At 43.5% G+C, this 25,827-nt stretch overlaps 1 protein-coding gene across 4 annotated transcripts in view; it reads right to left on the bottom strand.

Annotated features, from left to right (window-relative positions):
• Window positions 1-25,827, bottom strand: part of SMG7 (SMG7 nonsense mediated mRNA decay factor) — a 46,901-nt gene that overhangs the window by 9,294 nt on the left and 11,780 nt on the right. For all 4 annotated transcript variants that reach the window (XM_069981136.1, XM_069981135.1, XM_069981138.1 and 1 more), the window contains exons 2-16: window positions 23,025-23,056; window positions 21,776-21,893; window positions 18,812-18,944; window positions 17,933-18,104; window positions 16,054-16,125; window positions 14,377-14,527; window positions 13,913-14,048; window positions 11,337-11,499; window positions 9,746-9,902; window positions 9,491-9,561; window positions 8,988-9,048; window positions 6,807-6,926; window positions 6,132-6,564; window positions 5,918-6,041; window positions 5,432-5,820 (exon numbers count right to left, since the gene is read on the bottom strand). In XM_069981136.1, coding sequence (XP_069837237.1) covers window positions 5,432-5,820; window positions 5,918-6,041; window positions 6,132-6,564; window positions 6,807-6,926; window positions 8,988-9,048; window positions 9,491-9,561; window positions 9,746-9,902; window positions 11,337-11,499; window positions 13,913-14,048; window positions 14,377-14,527; window positions 16,054-16,125; window positions 17,933-18,104; window positions 18,812-18,944; window positions 21,776-21,893; window positions 23,025-23,056 — 2,332 coding nt within the window. The remainder of the gene's footprint in view (window positions 1-5,431; window positions 5,821-5,917; window positions 6,042-6,131; window positions 6,565-6,806; window positions 6,927-8,987; window positions 9,049-9,490; window positions 9,562-9,745; window positions 9,903-11,336; window positions 11,500-13,912; window positions 14,049-14,376; window positions 14,528-16,053; window positions 16,126-17,932; window positions 18,105-18,811; window positions 18,945-21,775; window positions 21,894-23,024; window positions 23,057-25,827) is intronic.

Raw genomic sequence — 25,827 nt, forward strand, 5'->3', positions numbered from 1 at the left:
AAATGTCACATTTTTGTAGAATTTGTATAGGGCTACATGGTGAATTTTTGTAGAATTGCATTTTCTTCTTAACCCCTTAAGGACGGGGCCCATTTTCGTTTTTTGCGGTTTCGTTTTTTCCTCCTTGTGTTTAAAAGGCCATAGCACTTGCATTTTTCCACCTAGAAACCCATATGAGCCCTTATTTTTTGCGTCACTAATTGTACTTTGCAATGACAGGCTGAATTTTTGCATTTGGTACACTACGAAACCAGAAAAAAAATTCAAGTTGTGGTGAAATTGAAAAAAACAAAAACAAAAAACGCATTTCTTTATTGGGGGAACTGTGTTTTTACGCCATTCACCCTGGGGTAAAACTGACTTCTTATGCACGTTCCTCAAGTCGTTACGATTAAAACGATATATAACATGTATAACTTATATTGTATCTGATGGCCTATAAAAAATTCAAACCATTGTTAACAAATATACGTTCCTTAAAATCGCTCCATTCCCAGGCTTATAGCGCTTTTATCCTTTGGTCTATGGGGCTGTGTAGGTGTCATTTTTTTCGCCATGATGTTTACTTTCTATCGGTACCTTGATTGCGCATATACGACTTTTTGATTAAATTAAATATTAAATTTTTTCTGGATTTGATGCGACCAAAAATGCGCAATTTTGCACTTTGGGATTTTTTTGCGCTGACGCCGTTTACCGTACGAGATCACGAATGTGATTAATTAATAGTTGGGGCGATTACGCACGCGGCGATACCAACATGTTTATTTATTTATTTGTTCACTTTTATTTAAAACCTGGGAAAAGGGGGGTGATTCAGACTTGTATTAGGGGAGGGGGCTTTTTACTATAAATAACACTTTTTTTTTTTTTTACACATATACTAGAAGTCCCCCTAGGGGACTTCTAGTATATACACTTTGATCTCTCATTGAGATCTTTGCTGTATAGATATACAGCAAAGATCAATGAGATAGGCACTCGTTTACTTCCGGCTGCTGCAGCCGGAAGTAAACGATTGCCAAGCCGGGGACGGCGCCATCTTGGACGAGTCCCCGGCCGGCATCAGTAACAGAGATCGCTCCTCCGGGACAACGTCCTGGAGGAGCGATCTCCCCCACTAGACCCCAGGGAAAGGTTGCCTCCGGTAATCGGAGGCAGCTGTCAACTTTGACAGCTGCCTCCGATTAGCTAATTAGCGGGCACAGCGATCAGACCGTGCCCGCTAATAGCGGCGGTCCTGGGCTACACGCAGCACCCGGGACCACGGCGCTTCAAAGCGGGGTCGCTGCGCGGCCCGGCTTTGAAGTGCTAATGAGGACATATGACGTACGGGTACGTCATATGTCCTTAAGAGGTTAAACTATTGAGCTCCAGCTAATATGCCAAGTTGTATAAAATCTTGAGGACTGTAGTTGTCACTCAATAGTTAATTAAAAAAAAAAAAAAATCAATCAAGTACCGCTGGCCTTAAATATAGGTCTCTAGTGAATCTGGTTGGCACATTACAGCAATCTACAACACCGGGGATGCAAACAAACCTTACACTGGGAGATGCTGGACACTATACGCAATTAGGAGGCCTTTACAGCTTCCTTCTTTAAGAAGTGGAAACTATTCCTACTACACGGCTACTCACAGGCAGAAAGACATCCTATCATGTCTCACTTTACCTCAACCACCTGGTATTATAAGATGTCGGCTGCCGGCACCCTGGATCCATTCTTGTAGGCTTTAATTTGTACTCTATATTCTTATGATAAATAGCACCATATATCTACTATCTATATTCTATGTATAAGTGGGGTAAGATTTAGTTATTGTTGTGAAAACTCAATAAAATGTTTGAACTATAACACCGGGGATGCATATTAAATACAGGGCAGAAGACTAGCAATGACAAGGGAACAAAATGTATAACAATAAGGGTGCTTTCAAGGGTGATTTCACACTGAGGAATAGGTGAGAAATTGAAGAGGAAAGATTTCTGCTTGAAATTTCTCGCCTATTCAGCTCTGGCAGAACAGGAGCAGAAATTGAGCAGAATTCAAGCAGAATTGAAGCCCCCATTGACTTCTATAGGATTCCTCCTGCAGAATTGGCCCAAAGAATTGACATGTTAATTCTTTGGGCGGAAAGCGGATCAGCGGCAGAAAATTCTGCAATGTCACCAATAGAGTGGAAATCCCACTGAACACAATGGGACATTGCTCTATGTTCATATTTTACGGGAGGAATTTCAAGCTGAAATAGGAGCTGATTTCTCTTCAATTCCTCACCTATTCCACAGTGTGAAACCACCCAAACTAGTGATGTCACGATACCAGAATTTTGAGTTCGATACCGATACTAACTTTTTTATTTCGATACTCAATACCAGTTCGATACTTAGTAAAGTATAAAAGAAAAAAAAAAAAAAAATGGTAGAAATATAATACCCCTGCACTATTACAGTGATACCAATTTTTGGACTATTTTTATTTTATTGTGTTAAAAATAAAGTTAGTGATATCTGTCTAAGACAGCTCTGCTGCATCAGCTATCACTAAGACAGCTCTGCTGCATCAGCTATCACTAAGACAGCTCTGCTACATCAGCTATCACTAAGACAGCTCTGCTGCATCAGCTATCACTAAGACAGCTCTGCTACATCCGATATCACGAAGACAGCTCTGCTGCATCAGCTATCACGAAGACAGCTCTGCTGCATCAGCTATCACGAAGACAGCTCTGCTGCATCAGATATCACGAAGACAGCTCTGCTGCATCAGCTATCACTAAGACAGCTCTGCTACATCCGATATCACTAAGACAGCTCTGCTGCATCAGCTATCACTAAGACAGCTCTGCTGCATCAGCTCTCACTAAGACAGCTCTGCTGCATCAGCTATCACTAAGACAGCTCTGCTGCATCAGCTATCACTAAGACAGCTCTGCTGCATCAGCTATCACTAAGACAGCTCTGCTGCATCAGCCATCACTAAGACAGCTCTGCTGCATCAGCTATCACTAAGACAGCTCTGCTGCATCAGCTATCACTAAGACAGCTCTGCTGCATCAGATATCACGAAGACAGCTCTGCTGCATCAGCTATCACTAAGACAGCTCTGCTACATCAGCTATCACTAAGACAGCTCTGCTACATCAGCTATCACTAAGACAGCTCTGCTACATCAGCTATCACTAAGACAGCTCTGCTACATCAGCTATCACTAAGACAGCTCTGCTACATCAGCTATCACTAAGACAACTCTGCTACATCAGCTATCACTAAGACAGCTCTGCAGCATCAGCTATCACTAAGACAGCTCTGCTGCATCAGATAACACTAAGACAGCTCTGCTACATCAGATAACACTAAGACAGCTCTGCTACATCAGATAACACTAAGACAGCTCTGCTACATCAGCTATCACTAAGACAGCTCTCCTGCACCACCCACCACTAAGACAGCTCTGCTACATCAGCTATCACTAAGACAGCTCTGCTACATCAGCTATCACTAAGACAGCTCTGCTACATCACCCACCACTAAGACAGCTCTGCTACATCAGCTATCACTAAGACAGCTCTGCTACATCAGCTATCACTAAGACAGCTCTGCTACATCAGCTATCACTAAGACAGCTCTGCTACATCAGCTATCACTAAGACAGCTCTGCTACATCAGCTATCACTAAGACAGCTCTGCTACATCAGCTATCACTAAGACAGCTCTGCTACATCAGCTATCACTAAGACAACTCTGCTACATCAGCTATCACTAAGACAACTCTGCTACATCAGCTATCACTAAGACAGCTCTGCAGCATCAGCTATCACTAAGACAGCTCTGCTGCATCAGATAACACTAAGACAGCTCTGCTACATCAGATAACACTAAGACAGCTCTGCTACATCAGATAACACTAAGACAGCTCTGCTACATCAGCTATCACTAAGACAGCTCTCCTGCACCACCCACCACTAAGACAGCTCTGCTGCACCAGTTACCAAGATTGCGGAGGAAGAGAAGAGGAGGTTAGACAGGATCCCACACACTACAGCCGATCTTATCTGCTCCTCTCAGTCCCGGCCACCTCCCCTACCTGCCAGCCGGCTGGATCCTCACATGTGCTGCACTTCCCCCGGCCTCCTCTCCCGCGTCTCACAGACCCCCGCTCTCCCTCTTCATCCTCCCCACCTCCAGCCTTCTCCGTCCTCCTCTCTCCGTGACCTCCCGCTCTCCCTCTCCAGCCGCGGCTCCTCTCCCGGACATCCCGCTCTCCCTCTCCTCCGTCCTCTCTCCCGGACCTCCCGCTCTCCCTCCAGCCTTCTCCTCCGTCCTCCTCTCCCGCTCTCCCTCTCCAGCCGCTCTCCTCCGTGCAGCTCCGGCTCCTCTGCATAAATCACATCTCTGATAACAGAGTCTGGCGGAGCCGGACTCTGTTATCAGAGAGACACCAGCAGCGGGGGTCTGTTACACACAGTAGCCGACCCCCGCTGTATATGGAGCGGGCTCAGGAGGGGTCAGATGCCGCTGTCAGTGTGACAGCGGCATCTATATACTTAAATAGCCGGCACTAGCAATAGCTAAGTGCCGGCTATTTGAAATTGGCGCCAATGGGAGCGGAGGGAGGGAGAGCAGAGGAGGAGACTGCAGGGGGCAGGGGGAGGCACATAGAGAACACGGCCGGCGCTTAGCTAGCCGCCCACCGTGTTCTCTGCTTAACTTAAAGTTTCGATACCAGGAAATCCTGGTATCGAACCGTTTTTTTGCCCGAAATATCGATAGTAGTATCGATATTTCGGTGCATCGTGCATCCCTAACCCAAACTCAGTGTAACTAATCACAGCTCCAGCTATATGAACTATCCAACAGATACCCTTTAAAAGAATGACCAGCGGACACATAATTCTACCTGTAAACCTTCATCAGAACAGGTTTATCCCCTATCCACAGAACAAAAGTAAGTGATCGCAAGGTGTCTGACCAATAAATACAGATAAGGGTTGGGTTGAAGTACAAGCATTGCCATTCATTCAGACAGAAGCACTGGAAGCCTCCTTCTCCTCCATGGTCAGACCCTTATCCTGTATGCTGTAGATAAGAAATAAGTGTCCATGGTGGGAAAATCCCTTTAAGTAGAAAACAAACCAGATTATAACTTTTAGGAAATTTTCCTAAGAGCAGGAAATGGTGATGAGGATGATAGCGTGGCCTCATTGCTGCAGGATTGTTGGAATTAACAGGTTGTTTTTTTTTTCTATTTCTTAAAATTTTTTGCTTAAGAAAGTCCCACACAATCTCTTTATTATGTGATAATACATTGCTATAAACCTCAGCGTAGCCACAGCAGTAAAGACGTAAGAGGCTGCAAGAGTTAACTTCTGGTACACAGTGCTAGGATAACTTTCAATGAGTCTAAACTAAACGATAGAAGATAGATACCTGCTGGAGGGAGGGGTGGTGCTGCGGGTTCTTTCCAAGCGACTGTATAGGTTTAGTGGGGGACTGCTGCTGCTGGGCCATTACTTGGATCTGCAGCTGCGCTGATGTGGGTGTGCTGGGTTGAGTTGGAGAACTGGACGGAGCCTGTGACTGCGACTGGCCAGGCATCTGGTTGCCAAGAGCTCCCTGGTTAGGTGTCCCTGGGCCAGAAGGGCGCTGCTGACTGTAAGGAATGTGGGATTGTTTCCCTGGAGGCCCCTGACTCCCAGCAGAAGAATGAGATGAAGGCTGCAGGAAAGATCCAGGAACATTGACTCCAGGAGGAAAGGTATACCCAGAACTCATTGAGAACGCCACAGGAGGTATAACATAGGCAGGAGGGGGAAATCCTACAGAGAAGAAGTGTAGTTAGTCATGACACTTTGAGATTTGGGTTACTATAGATGTAAGAAAATCAATGACCTAAGAAACAATTCTAATAAATACCTGGTCGGCTGGGCAAAGGTGGGAAGGCTCCAGGGTGGTGGATAGGTATGAACTGCGTGTTAGTGCTTGGACTTGATGTTGGAGTCACTGGTGTTTTCCTTGCCTCAGAGACTGGCGTTTTCACCTGCAAAAAACAGAAAGGTTAGAAAATATGAGCGATATAACACAATGCAATTCTACCAACCATCCCGTCCTCCTGTTATACGGTATCTACCTGCACAGCAATGCTCTGTTTTGCTGGTTCCTGCACCTTGTCGGGAGTGACCTTCTTGGGTTCGTTCTTCCGTTTATTGTTATTATCCTTCTTGTTAGCAGTCACATTAATCCCCTTATTAAAGTCTCTCTGCTCTTTACCAGCATTGGCTGTTCTTGTGTTACTCCGGGCTGGCACCTCACGGTTTATCTCCTGGGGTTTAATGTTCTCTTTAAAAGTAACCACAGGCTTTTCAGAAGATTCACAATTAGGACTGCGCCCAGAGGAAAGGACAGATTTCAAACCAGGACTTCCCTCTGTTTTCTGAGTGTCTGCCTGTCTAGTCTCCTGTGGCGAGGAAAAGTCTTCCACATCATCAGCATCTTCAATCATGACTTCCGGAATATCAGTGGAGAAAGAAACTTCCCCTTGCACAGTGCGGTACTGCATCAGCCTGTCAGCAAAATTAAAATGAGAAAAAAATGAGAATAAAATAACGATCTATAATCTTTCAGTCTTGCATAGTCACTCTGCATAGTAAGTAATTTACTGGACTGTTTAACCACTTGTTTCTAAGGAGAGCGAACACAGCAAGCGCTCAGGACCTCCTCCATGTGATCAGTGAGGGTGCTTGTACTTGAACTTTCTGCTTATATACTGATCAACAAATAAAAACCATCTGTTATGAACACACACCTGGACTGGTTTTCGGATATCCATTTTCCTAGTGAGACAAGACGAATGGGTCGCAGTCGGCGGTGCTGGGTCTCTCGGTCTCCAATAATGGCTTGGTGGCCTCTAGAGAAGTCAAGGTTTCTAAAATGGAGTGAGGAATTCAAGAAGTTGTACTTACAATGCAAAAAGTACAAGAACTCTTATTTCACCAAAAAGCTGGAGTACATGCCGCTAGATAATATGTGCAAAATATCGGTGTAAAACGTACGCCAAGAAATGTTGTTATAAGGAAAAGTGTCGGATACTTCCAGCATGATGCAACACACGCAGTGTATGGGTGGGTTCACATTACGGAAACTGCGCAGATAAGTTCCAACGCATTCCGTCGCTAGTATGCGCGCCTCTCCACCAGTGCTATATACATGTCAATTCAGAATTTATCCGAGCAGATTCCGTAATGTGAACCCTCCCTATCAATGTGATCTATTTAGCATGGCTTAAACAGGTCTCATCTAGGTGTCTGAAGACCGTAACACAAAAACTCCCCAAATGCAATGTTTCTTCTGTCTAATAAGGATTTGGCAGATGTTCTTTTGATCCTATCCGGCCTTTTCATAATTTGATATATCTACAGCAAAGTTCTGAATATCTATTTTTGATTTAAGCTGGGTTCACACTGCATTTTTGCAGTCTATTTTTTTATCCATTTTATGCAAAAAAATAAAATAAAATAAAAAAAATTGTATTTGTATACATCTGTTTAAATCAGTTCAGTTTTCCACTGACTTCCATTATAAAAGAATGGATCAAAGCGCATTCGTTTTTAGCGTACACAAAAATGTGGTCAACCAAGTTATTTTTATAATGGAAGTTCTAACTTTTACTTTTTTCAATATGCTAATCAGGCTGTTCTGCGTACTGGGGGTGGAACTACCAATCCCCCCTGCTGGCCAACCCCTTATCTTGCACATTCATCTGGGGCTCTGCAGTTAGGGCCGGTTCACACTGAGCAAACACGACGCAATTCCACGGCAGAGCTCTCCGCCACGGAATCCCGCCACGCTCAGTGTGCTGCTTTGAGCGAATGGGAGAGCACGCGCCTGTCCGCTCCCTCTCCTCTCCGCTCAAAGAATGAACATGTTCATTCTTTGAGCGGAGAGTGGCGGCAGCGGACGAGCGTGCGCCCTCTCCATTCACTTAACAGCAGGACACTGAGCGCGGCGGAGAGCTCCGCCGCAGAATTGCGCCGTGTTTGCTCAGTGTAAACCGGCCCTTATAAGCACCAGAGTGACATCATAACAGAGCGCTGCCTCTATATTCATGAGGTGGGGAGACTGATTTGGGAATGGAGGGTGGTAGTCCCGCCCACTGTGCACTAATCTGCCACATCTGCTTATTGAATAAAAGTAATGAGTTTCCAAAAACAGTGAAGAGTATGAAGGTAAAAAAAACAAAAAAATCCTTCATTCTCAGCAGCCCCAGCCCTATGGGAACAAAACAGCAGGTTAGATTCTTCCAGTCTGCTGTTAGTTTCCCTTCACTATAGAGGACACAAGGTCAAAGAGCACAGTGTGGTTGGCTTCATGCTCTTTACCTCAAATCATGATTTGCATAATTAAAAGAAAAATGCACAATTTTTGTGGGCAAACTTTTACGACCCCGTGATAATGTAACGATTCCCCGAGATCATGCTGATGCAAAAACAGTGTAAATATAACTATACTTTACAGCATAGAAGATAAATTCCCTCCATAACTTTCATGCGTGACAGTTGTCAATTTCGGAATTTAAGTCATGCAGAAAAAAGTCCCTAAAAGTTGCACTGAAATTCTATTCTGTTTGACGTTGTTATTTCCTTTATGTGTCAAGATAAAAGGAATTCCTTACTAACCTAACTGTACATTAGTACGTAATGTGCTGACAACCTGTTACATACAGGTTCATGGTTTTAAAATCCTCCGGCTACAATAGAGGATACAGAGAATATATAGGAGAGAGCAGCAGATTTGTCCTTGATGAGCCTCTGTATGAACAATGAAAGCCAGCTCATGCATCTTACAGCTCACAAGGACAAGCCTGCAGCTGCTGACAGCTCCGTGCTACCTCATACATTTACTTATAGGATAGAGAAGTGGGCACATTGTCAAGGAACAAGTCCAGCAGAAGGTTACGGAAGATCAGTCTGAGGATGAAAACACTTGCCTGAATGCTGGTCGAAGAGCCAGAAACCCTTGGAGCTCAAATTCCTCTGGAAGCGGCAACACTGGGTGAGGAGAAAGAAAAAAGTGAAAAAAAAAAACAAAAAAAAAACAAAACGCATCAAAGTAAATGGGACACTTGATTAATCCCATACATAAACTACCCTTTTTTTCTGAATTATTGCGAGTGTTGCACTGAAGTCGTGTTAGGTCACAGGTCACCACATGACCAATATTACACTTATAATGTTTTAGTAAGAGCTTTATGTCACTTAGCTGCAGACACTGTAACCCTGGCCTTGGTGTTACACCTAAAACCACATTCTTTGCTTACAAGCCGCTGAACATATCTGGGCAAATGCTGAGCAAAAAAAAAAAAAAAAAAAAAAATTCAAAACTCTGTTTATACATGTGACAGGAAGAAGAATTCTAACAACCCAGACCTTAGCATCTAAAAAAAATAGAACATTCTTTGGTACCTGAACACAAGAACTCAGAGATACTTACAGTTGGCACCGGTCAGGTCTTCCTCTAGTACATGGAAACTGTTTAACAGAGAAATCAGCCATGGCCAAACACTGTAGACATAGGAGCAAAGTATCACATTAGATTTGGGTACAGATGATAAAGTACCAAATAATGATATGAACAGAAGCTAATGTGCAGGGCCTGGCATGACACCACTGATCGAATAGCTGATGACCTGTGTGATAGGTGTGAACATGCCCTAGTATATTAATTTCTGATAAATGCACTACTTACTATTGTCTTTCCTCCACTGCAGTCTCCTGAAATACAGTGGGACGCAGCTTAACCCAGTCTAGAGACACCTTGATAGCAGGAAGTGGATCGGCACAGGATGTTTCATCACAGTGACGGGTCTTTGAAGGACTTCTGCAAAGGGTGCCAAGGAACGACACTGCAAACAGAAAATGGCACATCAAGTGTCAGTGTGAACATACATAACGAAAAATGACATAAAAGACTACCACTACAGGATTAAAAAAGAACAAATGCCTGAACCTACAAGTTCAAGTATGTGAGAGATGGGAATCCTACTTTTTGGCCAGTTGGGAACTTAAATATTTGACTCAGTTGTACCAGGAAGCAGACCTTAAGCAAAAGTTTAATCTCCCTCAATCTGCCTTATTCCGATACTTTCAGTTAAAGAGGACCTGTCACCACTGGTGTCGGGGTGACAGGCTCCCGACCCCCCGCTAGAGCCCCTCATACTTACTTGATTGCGCCAGGTCCTGCTTCTTCGGCCGCTGAGATGAGTCCGACATTCATAGAGAATGAATGGCGAGTCCGATGCTCCATTCATTCTCTATGAGCGTCGGACTCATCTCAGCGGCGCAGGCTTCCCGCGGGGATATCTCTGTCCCGGGACCGGCTGAAGAAGCGTGACCCGGCGCGATCAAGTAAGTATGAGGGGCTCTAGCAGGGGGTCGGGAGCCTGTCACCCCGGCACGGGGGGTGACTGGTCCTCTTTAAGGCACTCTTTGGGGGGGGGGGGGGGGGGGGGGGGGGGAACGCATTACATTAGATTGTGGCCCCATTGAAAGGGTGATACGTAGGGACCCTCTGCAGAAACTGGTATCATTGTTATATTCCCTCTCTTTAAGACCATCATCTTAAAGAATTGGTAAGCCATTGGTAAAAAAAAAAAAATCAGTACTATGTGCTAGAGACCAACTGATCCAGGTTAGGTGGCTCCACAGAGTGTACCTTATACCAGTTAAATTATTACGGATGGGAAGCCTTTCAGTGGACACTTGTTCTAGGTGTGGTGGGGGGAAGGGTACATGGATCCATATGATTTGGCTTTGTCCAGTCATTCAAAACTTCTGGTCCAAAGTTCATCATTTACTAAATGCAGAGTTGGGGCTTCCAGGAGTACCTGTGCACCTGAAAATAGTCTGCTTGGTCTGGTAAATGATTTGGTACCTACTAAATATAGCCATATTCTGTATGGGTTCCTGCCATATTATGCCTGTAAAACAATTCTACTGAACTGGAATACCTCCTAAGCGGATATAAATAGTATATAACAATTAATATAAAATCCTTTAATAAATCAAGCAGCATGTGACGTGGTAAACAAAAGACAACCAACAGAAAGGTGGGACTGAGGGTTGCAATGCATGTTTGGTAGTCACAGGCCCAGTATAGACAGTGGAGGGTAGAAAGACCATTAAAAAAAAAAAAAAAAAAAAAGGAATATCAAATTCCAAAATTTGTGGTTGACCGTGTTCTCTGGTCATACAGTAAGAGTGAGACGGACAGAAAAACACAGTATGAACCCTGCCTGATAAATCACCCTCTATAAAAAAAAAAAAAAACACACACTTACTAAAGAGAGCCAGCAGCTGAGACCAGCACAGGTCCTCGTCTTGGCTAAAGCACTGTTGCTCGGCCTCTGTGCCGAAATTGCGTAAGTGGTGCAGCTGAAACAGGTTGATCACTGTGATATGAACCAACTGCTGGGAATTAAAGGCTTTCTGAAACACCATAATCTAGAAGAAAAAGAATGAATATACTTATTACATAATATGAAAGGGATGCTAATTCTCCTTAAAGAGAGTCAAAGATGTGTGGAGACTCAGCCACTCTTGTTCCACTGGGAATTCTGGGAAGAAAGGATATGCTAAATAGCTCTCACCACCTTGGGAAGGAGCCGTTACTTCAAGTCAGTATTTCACTCTATCAAGGAGTCTTAGAACTTTGACTATGCCAAGCCACGGATCTCTCCAAAAGGAAAGACTACACAATTGCAGACAGCTGGTTTGGGGTTAATGCCCCTTATCTGCACTAATGAGGGACAATACCCTTAAAACAGCTGTCTGCAGATGGGCAGTCTTTCCTTTTGGCTTGGCATATATCCCCAGTCAATGTTCTAAGACTTCTTGATGGAGTGAAGCAATGACGTGAAGGAACGCCACTTTCCCAAGATGGTGAGAGCTATTTTTTATATCCTTTCTTTACATAATATAAACATACAAAACTAAGTGTGCATTCCCACTGTTTCCCAGTTTTGATGCGTTGAATTAAAGTGTACCAGTCATTTAATTTAGTTTTATTTTTTTTGCAGAAATCAATAGTACAGACGATTTTAAGAAACTTTTTAACTGGGTTTATTAGCCGAAAAATGCATTTGTATAATGAAAAAGCAGTTTGAAGCTCTCCCCTCTGTCTTTATTGTTCTCTATGGAGAGGGGAGGGGTAGAGTGAGATGAGGCACCAAAACAGAACAAAGTTAATTTACAGATACATCTCCTCTGAAGTCAGCACTGACCTCTCTGACCGCTGAATACGGCTTTCACACAAGTCCCGCTGTGTAATGCTTTGTTCTCTGCTGGCAACTAATCTCGCTCCTCCCTTCTCCCCCCTCCCCTCTCGATGCTGCGAAACCAGAAAATTCCTTAAAATTGCCATATTACCATGCTTATAACGCTCTTATCCTTTGGTCTATGGGGCTGATTGAGGTGTAATTTTTTGCGCCATGATGTGTGCTTTCTATTGGTACCTTGGTACTTTTTGATCACTTTTCATTACAATTTTTCTGGATTTGATGCGACCAAAAATGCACAATTTTTGCACTTTGGCGGGTCTTTGCGCTTACGCAGTTTACCGTGCGAGATCAGGAAAGTGATAAATTAATAGTTCGCGCGTTTATGCATGCGGTGATACCAAACATGTTTATTTATTTTTATTTATTTATAAAATAGGAAAAGTGGGTCATTCAAACTTTTATTAGGGAAGGTTTTTTTTTTTTATTAATGAAGACATTTTTTTTTTACTTCCAAGCCCCCTGGGGGACTTTTAATTCAACTACACTGATCTCTCATAGAGATCAGTGTAGCTGTATAACACAGCATTAGAGATGAGCTAACCTTGAGCATGCTCGAGTCCATCCGAACCCGATCATTTGGCATTTGATTAGCTGGGGCTGCTGAACTTGGATAAAGCTCTAAGGTTGTCTGGAAAACATGGATACAGCCAATGACTATATCCAGGTTTTCCACATAGCCTTAGGGCTTTATCCAACTTCAGCAGCCACCACTAATCAAATGCCGAACGATTGGGTTCGAATGAACTCGAGCATGCTCGTGGTTCGCTCATCTCTATACAGCACCGATCCATCAGATCCGTGCTCTATTGCTTTGGTCTGCTGCAGACCATTGCAATATAATACCAAGCCAGGATAAGCGTCATTCCAACGCTGAGGCCCGGCAAGACCAGGGGATCCCCCCCTCCACGATCGCATTGTGGGGGGGATCCCGCCCACTAGACACCAGGGATGGGCTGCAAATAAGACTGTTCGATGCAGCTGTCATGTTTGACAGCTGCATCTAACGGTCTTAATTAGCGGTAGTGGCTATCGTCCCGCTCCCGCTAATAGCCGTGGTCCCGTGCTGCAGATAGCAGTAGATTAGAGAAAAGCGGACTTGCCAGAAGTTCGGGTTCACATAGATTTGAATGCTGCTGCCTGGAGAAAGTAGATGCAGCCTAAGGACTGCTTGGACAACATGAATAAAGTCTATTCTTGTGAACCGGAACTTTTGGCAAGTTTACTTATCTCTAGAAAGCCAACAAAATTGTGAATGTGTGAAGACAAACTAAGGTTTGGTTTCCAAATTTGTGCTCAGATTGTGACCTGAACACAGTTAAAACTTTGCCCCACTTCTTTACCTACAGCCGGACAATGTTGCTTATAATCCCACTAACATTACGCAGCTAAGGCTGTTCTGTCATCGCTTTACAGATTTTCATGTAAACTCTGCACATGGCACTGTGTAAGAACGCGCTGACAGCACGCATGGCCGATTTCTCCACTTGTCACACGCAGAACTTTCTCAGACGTGCGTTGTCCTGGAAACCTGGCTGCTTGGTTGCTCCTGATGACGGAGCCTTTCATATGCCACTCACCTTGAACTGATCCTCCAGTTGCTCTCGCAAATGGCTCAGCCTGTCCAAATTTTTCGCTAAATAAACATGTCCATGGAACTTAATGAAGGCCTTGATAAAATCAGAGACACTCCATCGTTTTTTCACCTCCTCGCGACTAAAAAGAAAAGAAAGGGAGATGAACACACAGGGAAAAAAAAAACACACACACACACACACACACACAGACACAACAACCCTCTTGGAGGGAATTTATCATATATCCCCACCCCCATGCCAGAATTACTGGTGTGTGCCTATTAGTAAACCTAGTGGATCTGTGGCCGACACACGACAGGCTCAAAATCTACACATTCTCAGGATTTCTGCCATGATTTACACTTGCTAACAGCTGTAAATCAGGACAAAATCAGGCGTGGGCCATATCTTCCCCCCCCCCCCATACAACTGAGAAATTTCCTCGCTTATCATTAGTTAACTGGTACCTCTCCAGTGCTTTGGAAAGCGCCTTCTGCAGGTTTGTGGAGGCTGCTGGGAAGGGAAACTTAACAGCGATGCTGCGGCAGTAGTAGAAAATAGTGGTCAAATGATCCCCCTTAGAAGAGGCGAGGATAGCCAGCTGATTATATGGCTGACCTGAAAGAAGAAAAAAAAAAAATGGAGAAATCTAAGTATATAGTCACGCAAGTTAGTTTTAAAGAAGGATTCTCATCTTAAAAGGAGAAATGCAGCCATTTTTAAAATGAGGCAGGAGGGAATTTGATAACTTACCTCTCCCTTCCCCCACAGTGAGCAGCTGGACCAGCCTTGGTACCCCCGTCGGAAGGAATCACCTACCACACAAGTTGTGATGATGTCACAAATGCCTGTCCGAGCTGATGGACTCTCCGCTAAGCCAATCAGTGATAAGAGCAGCATCCCGCCTCAGTCACTGACTGGCTGAGCGACCAGTCCATCAGCTGGGTCATGATGTGTGCAGTGCGAAGAACCCGAAGCCCAGCATGGGTCCAGAGGCAGGTCCCGCCCCTCACCGCGGGCACGGGAGAGCTAAGTTCCTACTCGTTATCAAATTTCCGCCTGCCTTTGTTGGCTGACAGATTTTAAAAATGGAAGGACTTCTCCTTTAAGCATTTATTGCATAATAGAATATGCACCTCTGGGAACCATTTAGCAATTCCACTTTCTCCATACATTACAGCAGGAGGTAGCTAAACAGAGAACAGCTAGACATTAATGGAGAAGGCCACACAAGTGTATGGAGAAAGTGATCATTGGGATTTAGTGGACAGGCATCAATAGACCCCGATATACCAATAAATCCAGGTCTCAGACCTATCAAGCAATTGTGGCATATCCTAAGAATTTACCCTAAATTAGCTGATTGTATAGTCCGGTACCTAATAATATATACTTTCTAAGCTATAATCATTAGAAACATCAGCTCAGATGACTCTGCGGTACATTACTAACCAGGAGATTACATGTCATTTGTGGATATATCATATAGAACAGAGGCAATGGCCCAGATTTGTTAAAGCTCTAACTCTTATTGTAAACTGAGACTAGACAGTCTAGCTATGTGCCAGCTATATGCCAGATATCAGGCACCGCTCCTCGATACTGTGCCATACTGGTCCGCATGCGGAATGGTGATCTTATCCTTAAATGGAGCATGTGACCATACCCTCCCTCTGTGTTCTCCACCGAGCCTGTATATGCCTATGAAGGGACATGGTCACATACTCCCCCATGCTCAGCCATATTATGGATGGGGCCACCATTCAGCACACAGAGCAGGACGGCACAGCCTAGAGGAGGGGAGTCTGATTTTAGCTGGTTAGGTACACAGGAAGCTGCTATTCGTAAGTGCTGTGAGAACATTTACTAATACTGTACACTGAACAATTTTACTATGACGTGGCAAACCTCTTTAAGTCACGCTCCTTACAGTTGCACTTGCAATAGTTAATTTTGCACCAATGTTTTCTATTAATTTATTCCTCACAGGGTATATTGCACTGTGCTGGGAAGAGAACTTCAGAGCATAAAGGTTTACAGTCCCTAGTAAGTTTCCCTTTAAGACTGAAAAATATATAATTTGCAAACTCTTAAAGTTTCCAAGGTAAGAAACAACAGAAATAAAACTGAAAGCCACTACTCACCATTTGAAGGGACAAGTTGAGCAGCATGTCTGTAATAGGATTCAGCTTGGCTTGTCTGATTTCTATAGCGAGCTGGAAAGAAATAACAAGTTACATTATGGTTCGTTAATACAGTCAGGAAATTACTAGTCATGTATTAGCTAGTCTAGTTTATTACTGAACTCTAAGGGAAAATGTACAGGTAGCAGAAAGGCTACAAAATGGCGGATCAGAGCACCAGATCAGAACAAATCTCATTTCACACACTGTTGTAAACTTATCGAGTACAGGCAAAATAAACCAACCATCTGAACAGCGGTCTAAGGGCCCTATTCCACCAGATGATTATCGTTCAAATTATCGTTAAATCGTTCGAATCTAAACGATAATCGTTCGGTTGAAATACAGTTAACGATTAACGACCGAACGAGAAATCGTTGATAGCTTTATAAGACCTGGAGCTATTTTTATCGTTGCTCGTTCGCAAATCGCTCGCATTGAATAAGACGTCGTTCAGTCGTTCACAATAGATACGAACGCAATAGCGAATAAATAGCGAAGAAAAAACGATCACAATTACGATCATAAGTAACAATTAGCTTTCCATGGAAATGAGTGAACGTTTTCAGGTCCTTCGCAATAGCGGTCGTTTGAGATTGTTAATTGTTAACGATTATGCAAATGATAATCGTCCGGTGGAATAGGGCCCTAACCTAGACACCTAACATTAAAAGGAGTTATCCAGCGTATAAAAAAAAAACAACAAAGTCCTGGCTACTTTCTTCCACAGAAAACATAACTGGTCTCGGGTTCAGGTGTGGTTTGCAATTAAAGGGGTAGTGCAGAGTTTTAAAATTATTGACTAAATAACACACATTACAAAGTTATACAACTTTGTAATGTGTGATATGTAAGTAAATGGCCCCCTTCCCAGTGTCCCCCCACCCCCGGAAGTGTAGTGCAGTATTCTCACCAGATTACCGTCGACCCGGGCCGCCATCTTGGGTCCAACAACATCATCTTCAAGAGGCCGGCTGGACCGCTCCAGCTATCCAGCCATCCCTCATGCCGGCCCCCCTCTGGCGTGTCATCAGCTGCTTAGCCGCGATTGGCTGAGCATAACAGTGATGACGTCCTTCGACCCAAGATGGCGGCTCGGGTCGACACATCCGGGGGTGGGGGGACACGGGGAAGGGGGCCATTCACTTACATAACACACATTACAAAGTTGTATAACTTTGTAATGTGTGTTATTTAGTCAATTTTTAAACGCTGCACTACCCCTTTCAGTTTCATTCAGTTCGATGGATCTGAGCTGCAAAACCTGCACCCAAACTGGAGACAAGAGCAGTGCTGTCTCTGGAAGAAAGTGTTTTTCTAATGCTGGATAACCCCTTTAAATGGCAAGTATCCTTTTAACATGTCATACATTTTGACTAGCGGGAGGTCTGAGCGCTGAGACCCCCACTAATAACTAAGACAAACAAGCAAAAGTGCTCAGCTAAGCACTGCGCTCATTCATTCATTTCTACTGGCTCTCAGTGCAACCACAGAACAAGTGGTGTATGGAGTCAGAGAAGATCTATGAAAAGTTCTATAAATCTGTACACTGCATGCTCGGCTTTATATGAGCAGCCAAGTGAATGGGTGAGTGTTTTTTAGCCCAGCCAATTACCACTTATAGATCTAGATCACCATGACATGTTAAAAGAATAGCTCCCCTTTAAATTCAGAAAAGTCCATAAAGGAAAAAAAGAAGACCGGATGTGCTGCTATACATGTTACACAACAGAAAAAAAAATAATAAAAAAAAATAAAAAGACTGAGGCCGAGGAAAAAGAGGCACGGATGTCTAATCAACCCACTATCCCCCTTGAACCAAACCAGGCTGACGTCTCACCGATATCTCCAAGGTGAACCAAGCAGTGCTGGCAGATATAGGAGCAGGAACTGGATTGAGGTTTCACCACGGTCCCACAGTGCATCTGCTTATTGCTGATAATCCCCAGCTGAGAGGACTTCACACGGCATGGCAAATCCACATTAAACACAGTGCATAACTCCTGCAAAAGCTTTGGAAGACAATAAAATTATTATTTTTATTTTTTTTTTAAAGACAAACAGTAACACAACTATATACCAATAAAGGCTCCTTGACATCTGCATTAAGCATTTCTGTTGTTCTATTCCATCATAATAATAAAACAATATAAATAAAGGTGGTGGCTGAAGTGTTTAATGATGTAAATATGCGTTGCCCGACATCCTGTTTCCATGCATGGCTTTCACAGGAATCTAATAAGGCTTCGTGTTTTTTTATTTGGCACACTGGCCTTACTGCCATCTGCTCCTAATATTTACCTGGGGCAAGGTTCAATGCCAAATGTCCGTACACCCTGATAATCACTGAAGGAGAGCTGAACCTTCTGCTACTGTGTTGTCTAGAATTGAGTCTGTTACGTTTTTGGCTTTGTAGTTTACCAGACAAAAGAGTGTTGCAAGCTGCGCTATTTTATTTGGGATTGTGCCAGAATCTACAATGAAGGCTCTGACACCATTGTGAACAGGTCCCAAGGCTGGGTTCCATATGCATCTGAAACCACGCCTCCACATATTCATCAATGGCCCAGGGATATTGTTTGGAATATTGGCAACATTGCATGACCATTGGTGAATACATGGGAGGGGTTTCGGATGTGTGGGGGAAGACAGCCCCTTACTTATGCTGTAAGCATATCAAACTATAAAACATAATATATATTCAAAGCTGCCCCCTCACCTGTGTATAGAAACCACTAGCTGCCTCTAGGAACAATGACAGGTTAGCCTGGACCTCACTGCGATTTGGGTTTGCCCGGTTTTTAGCTTGACCCTGCAAGGTTGTAATCTGGTTCTTGAAGGCGTGATTCCAGCTAAATAAAGAAGTAAAAAATTGTTAGCTGCTGAACAGAATACTGAATGATAGAGATGCATACATTCATATGGGAGCTTTACAATATAAAAAGTAGAAGAAAATCTGTAATGGCATGTTGAGCAGTCTTTTCTGCCAGCATCATGATACAGCACAGTATGTGCTAAGAACATTCATACGTAGTTTTATGGACATCTTCTTAGTATACCTTGAGGAACCTAGTAGGTGGTCTTACCCAATGACCGACAGCTATCTGTGTACGCACACTTATACATGGGAGGCTGTCAATCACTGACACGGCCCACTGGACTCCGAAGCCCAGAAGGAGCAGGAGTACAAGTTATTCTGGAACTTTTCCAGTGGGGAAAATAAGTATATGATATTGGAAAGTTTTCCCACCTACAAAGAATGGAGAGAGATGTGTAATTTATCTGACAGATTTTTGAAGCCAAAGCCAGGCACAGACCATAAACAGCGAACAGGTCATAGAGGAAAGACTGAGATTTCTCCTCTTTTGAAATCCATTCCTGGTTTTGGCTTCCAAAATCTGTCAGATAAATCCGCCTGTGTAAACGCACCATTAGAGATTGAATCTATAAAAAAAAAAATTGCAGAAAAATCACATTGTATGATTTTTTAAATAATTAATTTGCATTTTATTGCATGAAATAAGTATTTGATCACCTACCTACTAACCAGCAAGAATTCTGGCTCTCGCAGCCCTTTTAGTTTTTCTATAAGAAGATTCTTCTATTCTGCACTCATTACCTGGATTAACTGCACCTGAATAGAACTTTTTGTTATCAACTACACTTGCCGTGATTGGAGGAAGAAGAAGGACGAGTACAACCCCAAGAACACAGTCCCAACAGTGAAGGATGAGGGTGGGGGGGGGGATATACTTTGAGGCTTTTCTGCAAAGGTGACTGGATGACTGCACCATATTGAGTGGAGGATGGATGGGGCCATTTACTGCACGATTTTTCCCAACCACCTCCATTATTCAGTAAGAGCATTGAAGATGGGTCGTAACTGGGTCTTCCAGCATGACCATGACCCGAAACACACAGCCAGAGCAACTAAGGAGCGACTCTATAAGAAGCAAGGTCCTGGAGTGACCTACCTAGTCTCCACAACTGAATCCAATAGAAAATCTTTGGAGGGAGCTGAAACTCAATATTGCCCAGTGACAGCCCCGAAATCTGAAAAACCTGGATAAGAGTTGTATGGAGGAGTGGGACACAATCCCTGCTGCAAACCTGGTCAAGAACGTCAGGAAACCTCTGTATTTGCCAATAAAGGTTTCTGTTTTTCTAATGTATCAATTACTTATTTCATGTAATAAAATGCAAAATAATTATTAAAAGGACAAGTGCCATGAAAAACTTTTTCCCAGTAATTGAAGCACATTACAAAATTATATAACTGTGTAATATGCTTCAATCACCTATCTGCCTCCCTTCCCTGTCTTTCCCCCCCTCCACCCCCCCCCCCCCACAAGGAAGTGTCCTAACTCACACAGACCTGATTACTGTCCTCACCAAGCTCTTCTCTCAGCTCCTTCTCCTGTTACACTAGCCTCCCCCCTCCCCTGCCTTGTCAGGTGACAGCTTGCTCAGCTCCCATTGGCTGAACAACTGCAAGCCATCACTTGAACTGGGGAGGGGGGGGGGGGCGGTGTAACAGGACCTAGAGCAGCCCTCCTGCTGATGACTCATCCGCACAAGAAGGAGCTGCCTGGTGACGGTGACAGCAGTAATCAGGTCTGTGTGAGTCAGGACACTTCCTGGTGGGGGGTGGAAGACAGGGAAGGGAGGCAGATAGGTCATTGAAGCACATTACAGAGTTCTATAACTTTGTAATGTGCTTCAATTACTGGAAAAAAGTTTTTCATGGCACTTGTCCTTTAATAAATCATGCAATGTGATTTTCTGGACTTGCTAAATTAAAAGCGTATCAAATACTTTTTTCCCCCCACTATATATATATCAATCTACTCAATGCCTCCTGCTCCATAACATTCAGCCTACAGATAGCATTGTTCACCAACACGCCGAGTTACTGTTAAGACTGAAGGCCTAATTATTACTTTAGGAGATTATTAGCCAAACAGGCCGCTATCACCCTGTGTAATAAGATTAAAGATCAGCTAATAAACGTGGTAATGCTCCCTTGTTGGCTGATAAGGTTTTTACCAGTTCAAAATAAGAAAAAAATAAATACGTAATAATACATGGCTGAAAGCTGCACATCTTCCAGTGTAATAGGAGATGTGTGGCCGATGGCTGAATGGAGTAGAGAGCCATCTCAAAATGGCATGCTGATGTATTCATGCTCAGACATGCACTGGTCCCATGCATTTTTTGACATATAAATACATCAGAATATCATTTTAAGGTTTATTTTTTATAGCCATATTCTTGCCTTGGATGCCCAAAACATCATGTGAACCTTGTTTTTATTGCTAAATGTATTGGACAATGGGCCCGGTGCCAGCTGTGCTTGACAATTTTCTCTCCCCTCTGTGACGCACCTCTAGTGATTCTAATAGAGGCACGTCACAGAGAGATATTGTCACACTGGGGGGGGGGGCTTCAAAACCGCCTCCTGTGCACAGAAAGCAGCACCAAGCGTGAGAACCGGGCAGAATTTAAAAAAAGGACCGCGCCGCCGGGATTCCCGTGCCAATGGCGACTGGGTAAAAATAATAATTAAAAAAAAAAGTGTTGTACCTGATGAGCTGAATTCAGCCATTTTGCCATCTTGCCATCTCAACAAGATAAAAAAAAATTCTGCTTGACAATCTTACTAAATAACCAAATAGGAACTCACAGGTCCTGCTCCACCTTCTTGTCCAGTGCATACTCCAGGTCAGTCACGAGCATCTTCTGATACAAATCCTGTAGAGCTTGACGCGATGTCCACACCTCCGCTGTGCCAGGCTTGGATTCTGAAATGAAGATACCACATGTTTACAGCCAAGAGCACAGAGGAGCTGCCAAGAATTATCGTTAGACTATTCCTACGTCTTATATTCCTATCATTTATAAGATTTTAGTGTTTCGAGCGCAAATAAATGCATTCAATGGTTCTAAAGCATTTAAAGGCGAATAAGCATCATAGACGATGACTGTATATAGCTATGATAGATCAATGTCTGATCAGTAGGGGATTGACGGCATGGATCCCTGCTGACCCCAGAGTATGAAGGAACCTGAAGGGGTTATACAGGCTTAGAAAAACAGCACTCTCCTGTCCACAATTTTAGGCCATGTTCACTCAGTGTATTTGTTATTTAAATGATTAGATAGATAGATAGATAGATAAAGAACAGAGTTCCGCTGCACTCCTTCGGTGAAAAAATAAGTGTTTTATTTCATAGCAAAAAAGTTTACAAACTGCAACGTTTCAGTCTCATCGCGAGACCTTTCTCAAGCATGAGGTCTCGCGATGAGACTGAAACGTTGCAGTTTGTAAACTTTTTTGCTATGAAATAAAACACTTATTTTTTCACCGAAGGAGTGCAGCGGAACTCTGTTCTTTGTATAAGGAAAGACGTGGATACAGTCTTTAGCCGCTGGCACCCTGATTCATCTAGAGAGAGTGCACTCCATTGCGGATTTTATAGATAGATAGATAGATAGATAGATAGATAGATAGATAGATAGATAGATAGTGCAACAGTATGGAGGAGAATCATTTGTGAAGACGCATGCTCATCTCAATGATACCTTGTGTGGTGATACACAAACCACCAGAGGAAGAAGAACATAAAAATCCAGTTTGAAGCCTCATCTATCACATGACATGGAAACTACAAGCAACTTCATCCTATCTTATATTTATTAGATTTGCTCAGAGATCAGATAGACCCTATGGAAGAGAATCCTCATATATGTCCTGTATACAAGAGCCTGCAGTGCCCCTAGAGGCTTCTCATGGTACTGCAGATCTCAATGTGACCCCAAACATGACTCCTCTTTATTGTTCTCCCCACCAACAGTAAGAAGCCACACTTGGTGGCGCACTCATCAGAGAGGCGGCAGTGATTGTAGAGACGGCCGACCTTAAACATGCTTACCTGTCATATCTGCTTTCAGGACTTCGGCCTGCCTGCATGGAGAGAAGAGCAAAGAAGTCCATTAGAACATGAGACGTATCAGCTCTCAGGTTACATACACATAACTCTTCACCGCCCTGTCATTTTTTTCCCCCCAGAAGCAATTCTAGGATTCAATTGTTCTGGGGTATAGGCCCAGCATTGGGTTAAGGCCACACATGGTGGATATTTTCAGCTGCAGATCTTGCCATAAACCTTTAGCGATTATGCTCATAACTTTCGTCTCCACACTAGGTGATGGTGTACAGGATGTTCTGATGGTTATAAGCAGAATATAAATGAACACTTCAGTACAAAAATATAAGGCACTACAGATGATGGCTGGTAGCCTCCTGCACCTTCAGCATCAATTATCTATTCTCTTCAATAAATGAGATCACTGGAAGGGGATGCATAGAGAGGCTCTCTGCCACAGCGAGTGCCCGTCCTTCATCTGTGCTCTATGAGGAAACGGCGGCCCGTTCTCCCGGCATCAACAAACCCCGTTTGTCAGTTTAATTACTACGTCCTTTCGGCATGAGCCTCAATGTAAGACAGTCGGGTCTGCGGAGCGTACATGACAGACAGGGCTACTTAGGGAGGAAGGGGGGGAGGGAGACAGGATACCGGGCAAACTATATCAATGAAATCCTTAACCCATACAGTCATTAATAAAAGGAGAAATAGGCAGAAACAAGGAAACAGTTCCACAACAAATCTGCACAAAAACCATACAAAAGTCTATGGATACTGCAGCAAAGCAAAATCCACAGCAGACTAAGTCTTTAAAAATCCACACCCTAAAGCGATTACCATGCAGCGTACAGATGTGGTTAGATCTCATCCACCTGCACACCATTGTAATGTGCTACCAGTTTTTATGATACACAACTAGACCAAAGCCAACCGGCTCGCCTATTCACACAATGGATTTTTCCATCTGTGACAAAAATCCAAGGTATACTGTTCAATCCCTGCCCTGGATTCATCCACGGGTCAGACCTATCCAATAGTCTGCATACATGTATGTAACCCAATGGAGAATCTGCATGGATCCTGTACAAAGAATTTACAGGACACTTTGTTTTATCACCCCTGCATAGGAAAATGTATTATGTGAACCCTAATATGTTTCTATTATCAGACTTTAATTTAATTTTTTTAGTACATTATGGGGCAGCCATCTTGGCAGAGTTATTTTAACAGCATTTAGTGGCATGCTTTATGGCAAGCCTTATGGACATAGACACAATGAGCACCTCCAGATCCTATTCTTCAAATGGGAAACATCTGCAAGCAAGCTGTCTGACCTGTGCAAAGGCCACTCCACATGGTGGGGGAGGCTGAGCTGTGAACATTATCTACTGTCTTTGCAATCTACTAGTGTCACCTCTCGCTGTAATTCTGTACAGATCACGTTCAATCAGCCCTATATTATCAGCACAGATAGAACAGGAAGTCTCAGCTTAGTTTTAATCCTAGTGGCCAGAATAAAACCTGCAAGATTTAAGGATTATTTTATAATATAGAGCTCAAGTGTCAAACTTGCAGTGCTCAAGCTGTTGCAAAACTACAATTCCCATCATGCCTGGTGAGCCAAATGCTAAAGCATGAGTGGAATTGTAGTATTGGAAAAGCTGGAGGGGCGAATAAGATATCCATATCACCTGACATCAATATTCTATATATCAGCTACAATACAGGACGTCTTTCCTTCCTAACCTTTACAGTCAGACATGTGACTGTCTATCCTCGTCCTTATACAAAGAATATTCATGGAAATAGAGGAGTTGCTTCTGGACACAGCTCAGTATAGTAATGGATGCTGAAAACACCTATAGCTGGTGGATGTAATAAAAAATAAAAAAAGTCAAAACAGGGTTAAAACGATAGAGGAAACATTCGCACGCCCCACGCGGCCATGACTGGAGGCTGGGAAGTGATGGTCTCACGGGAGAGAAGAACATATGGGAGGAAGCACAGCAAAGGCGGCTTATAGATTTCTCATATGCTTCTGTTAGCACATTAAATAATCGATTAATATTCTGGAAGTCAGGCGTATTACAGGGCACACAGCGGGATAAATAGTGCACGATAAAAGGCAGAGAACAATAGCACAAAATAGCACACCCTTCACGTACATACAGTATATAGAAAATGTGCTCTCTCTATAGGAAACCAAACATTACTGCTAACAACTAGTGTCGGATATGGGCTGAAGAACCTGATTATAAATGGCTACGGCAGGTGTCCACACCAGTACAGCACCGGTCCCTCCAAGAATGGGAAGGTAAACTGTATATAGTCACACTGAATGGTAATGCAGTGATACAGCTACAGCCCAAGCGGAGTCACAAGATGACCGTGTTCAGACCAATGAAATGACAGGCAATGAAATGACCTGCTGAACTATGCTACAGTATACATAAATATCTTGTTCTGGTGAGGTGCCGATGGATACCAGAGACGTACTGCTTTATTACAGTGTGAACCAACCTTTGCCAATATCTCTGTTCCTTTAAAGAAGGTTGTCCTGTGCAGGTTCTCAACACCCAGTAGCAAAGATAAAAGGATAGAACCTGCCTTCAGGGGTCCCATGTCAGCCACTATGGTATATACAACCTTGGGGAAAGAAGCTGCTGCCAGACACTTCTGGTGATAGTGTATCACCCATGTTCAATACTTGTTCCATCTCCCACCCACCAGGTGATAATGCTCTACACTGGCTGTGTGTATGGGCAGCATCATACACAGCCTGGGATTATACATATTATACATAGTTCGG

This window comes from Dendropsophus ebraccatus, chromosome 8 (assembly GCF_027789765.1).
Source record: "Dendropsophus ebraccatus isolate aDenEbr1 chromosome 8, aDenEbr1.pat, whole genome shotgun sequence".
In the NCBI taxonomy this organism is placed as follows: domain Eukaryota; kingdom Metazoa; phylum Chordata; class Amphibia; order Anura; family Hylidae; genus Dendropsophus; species Dendropsophus ebraccatus.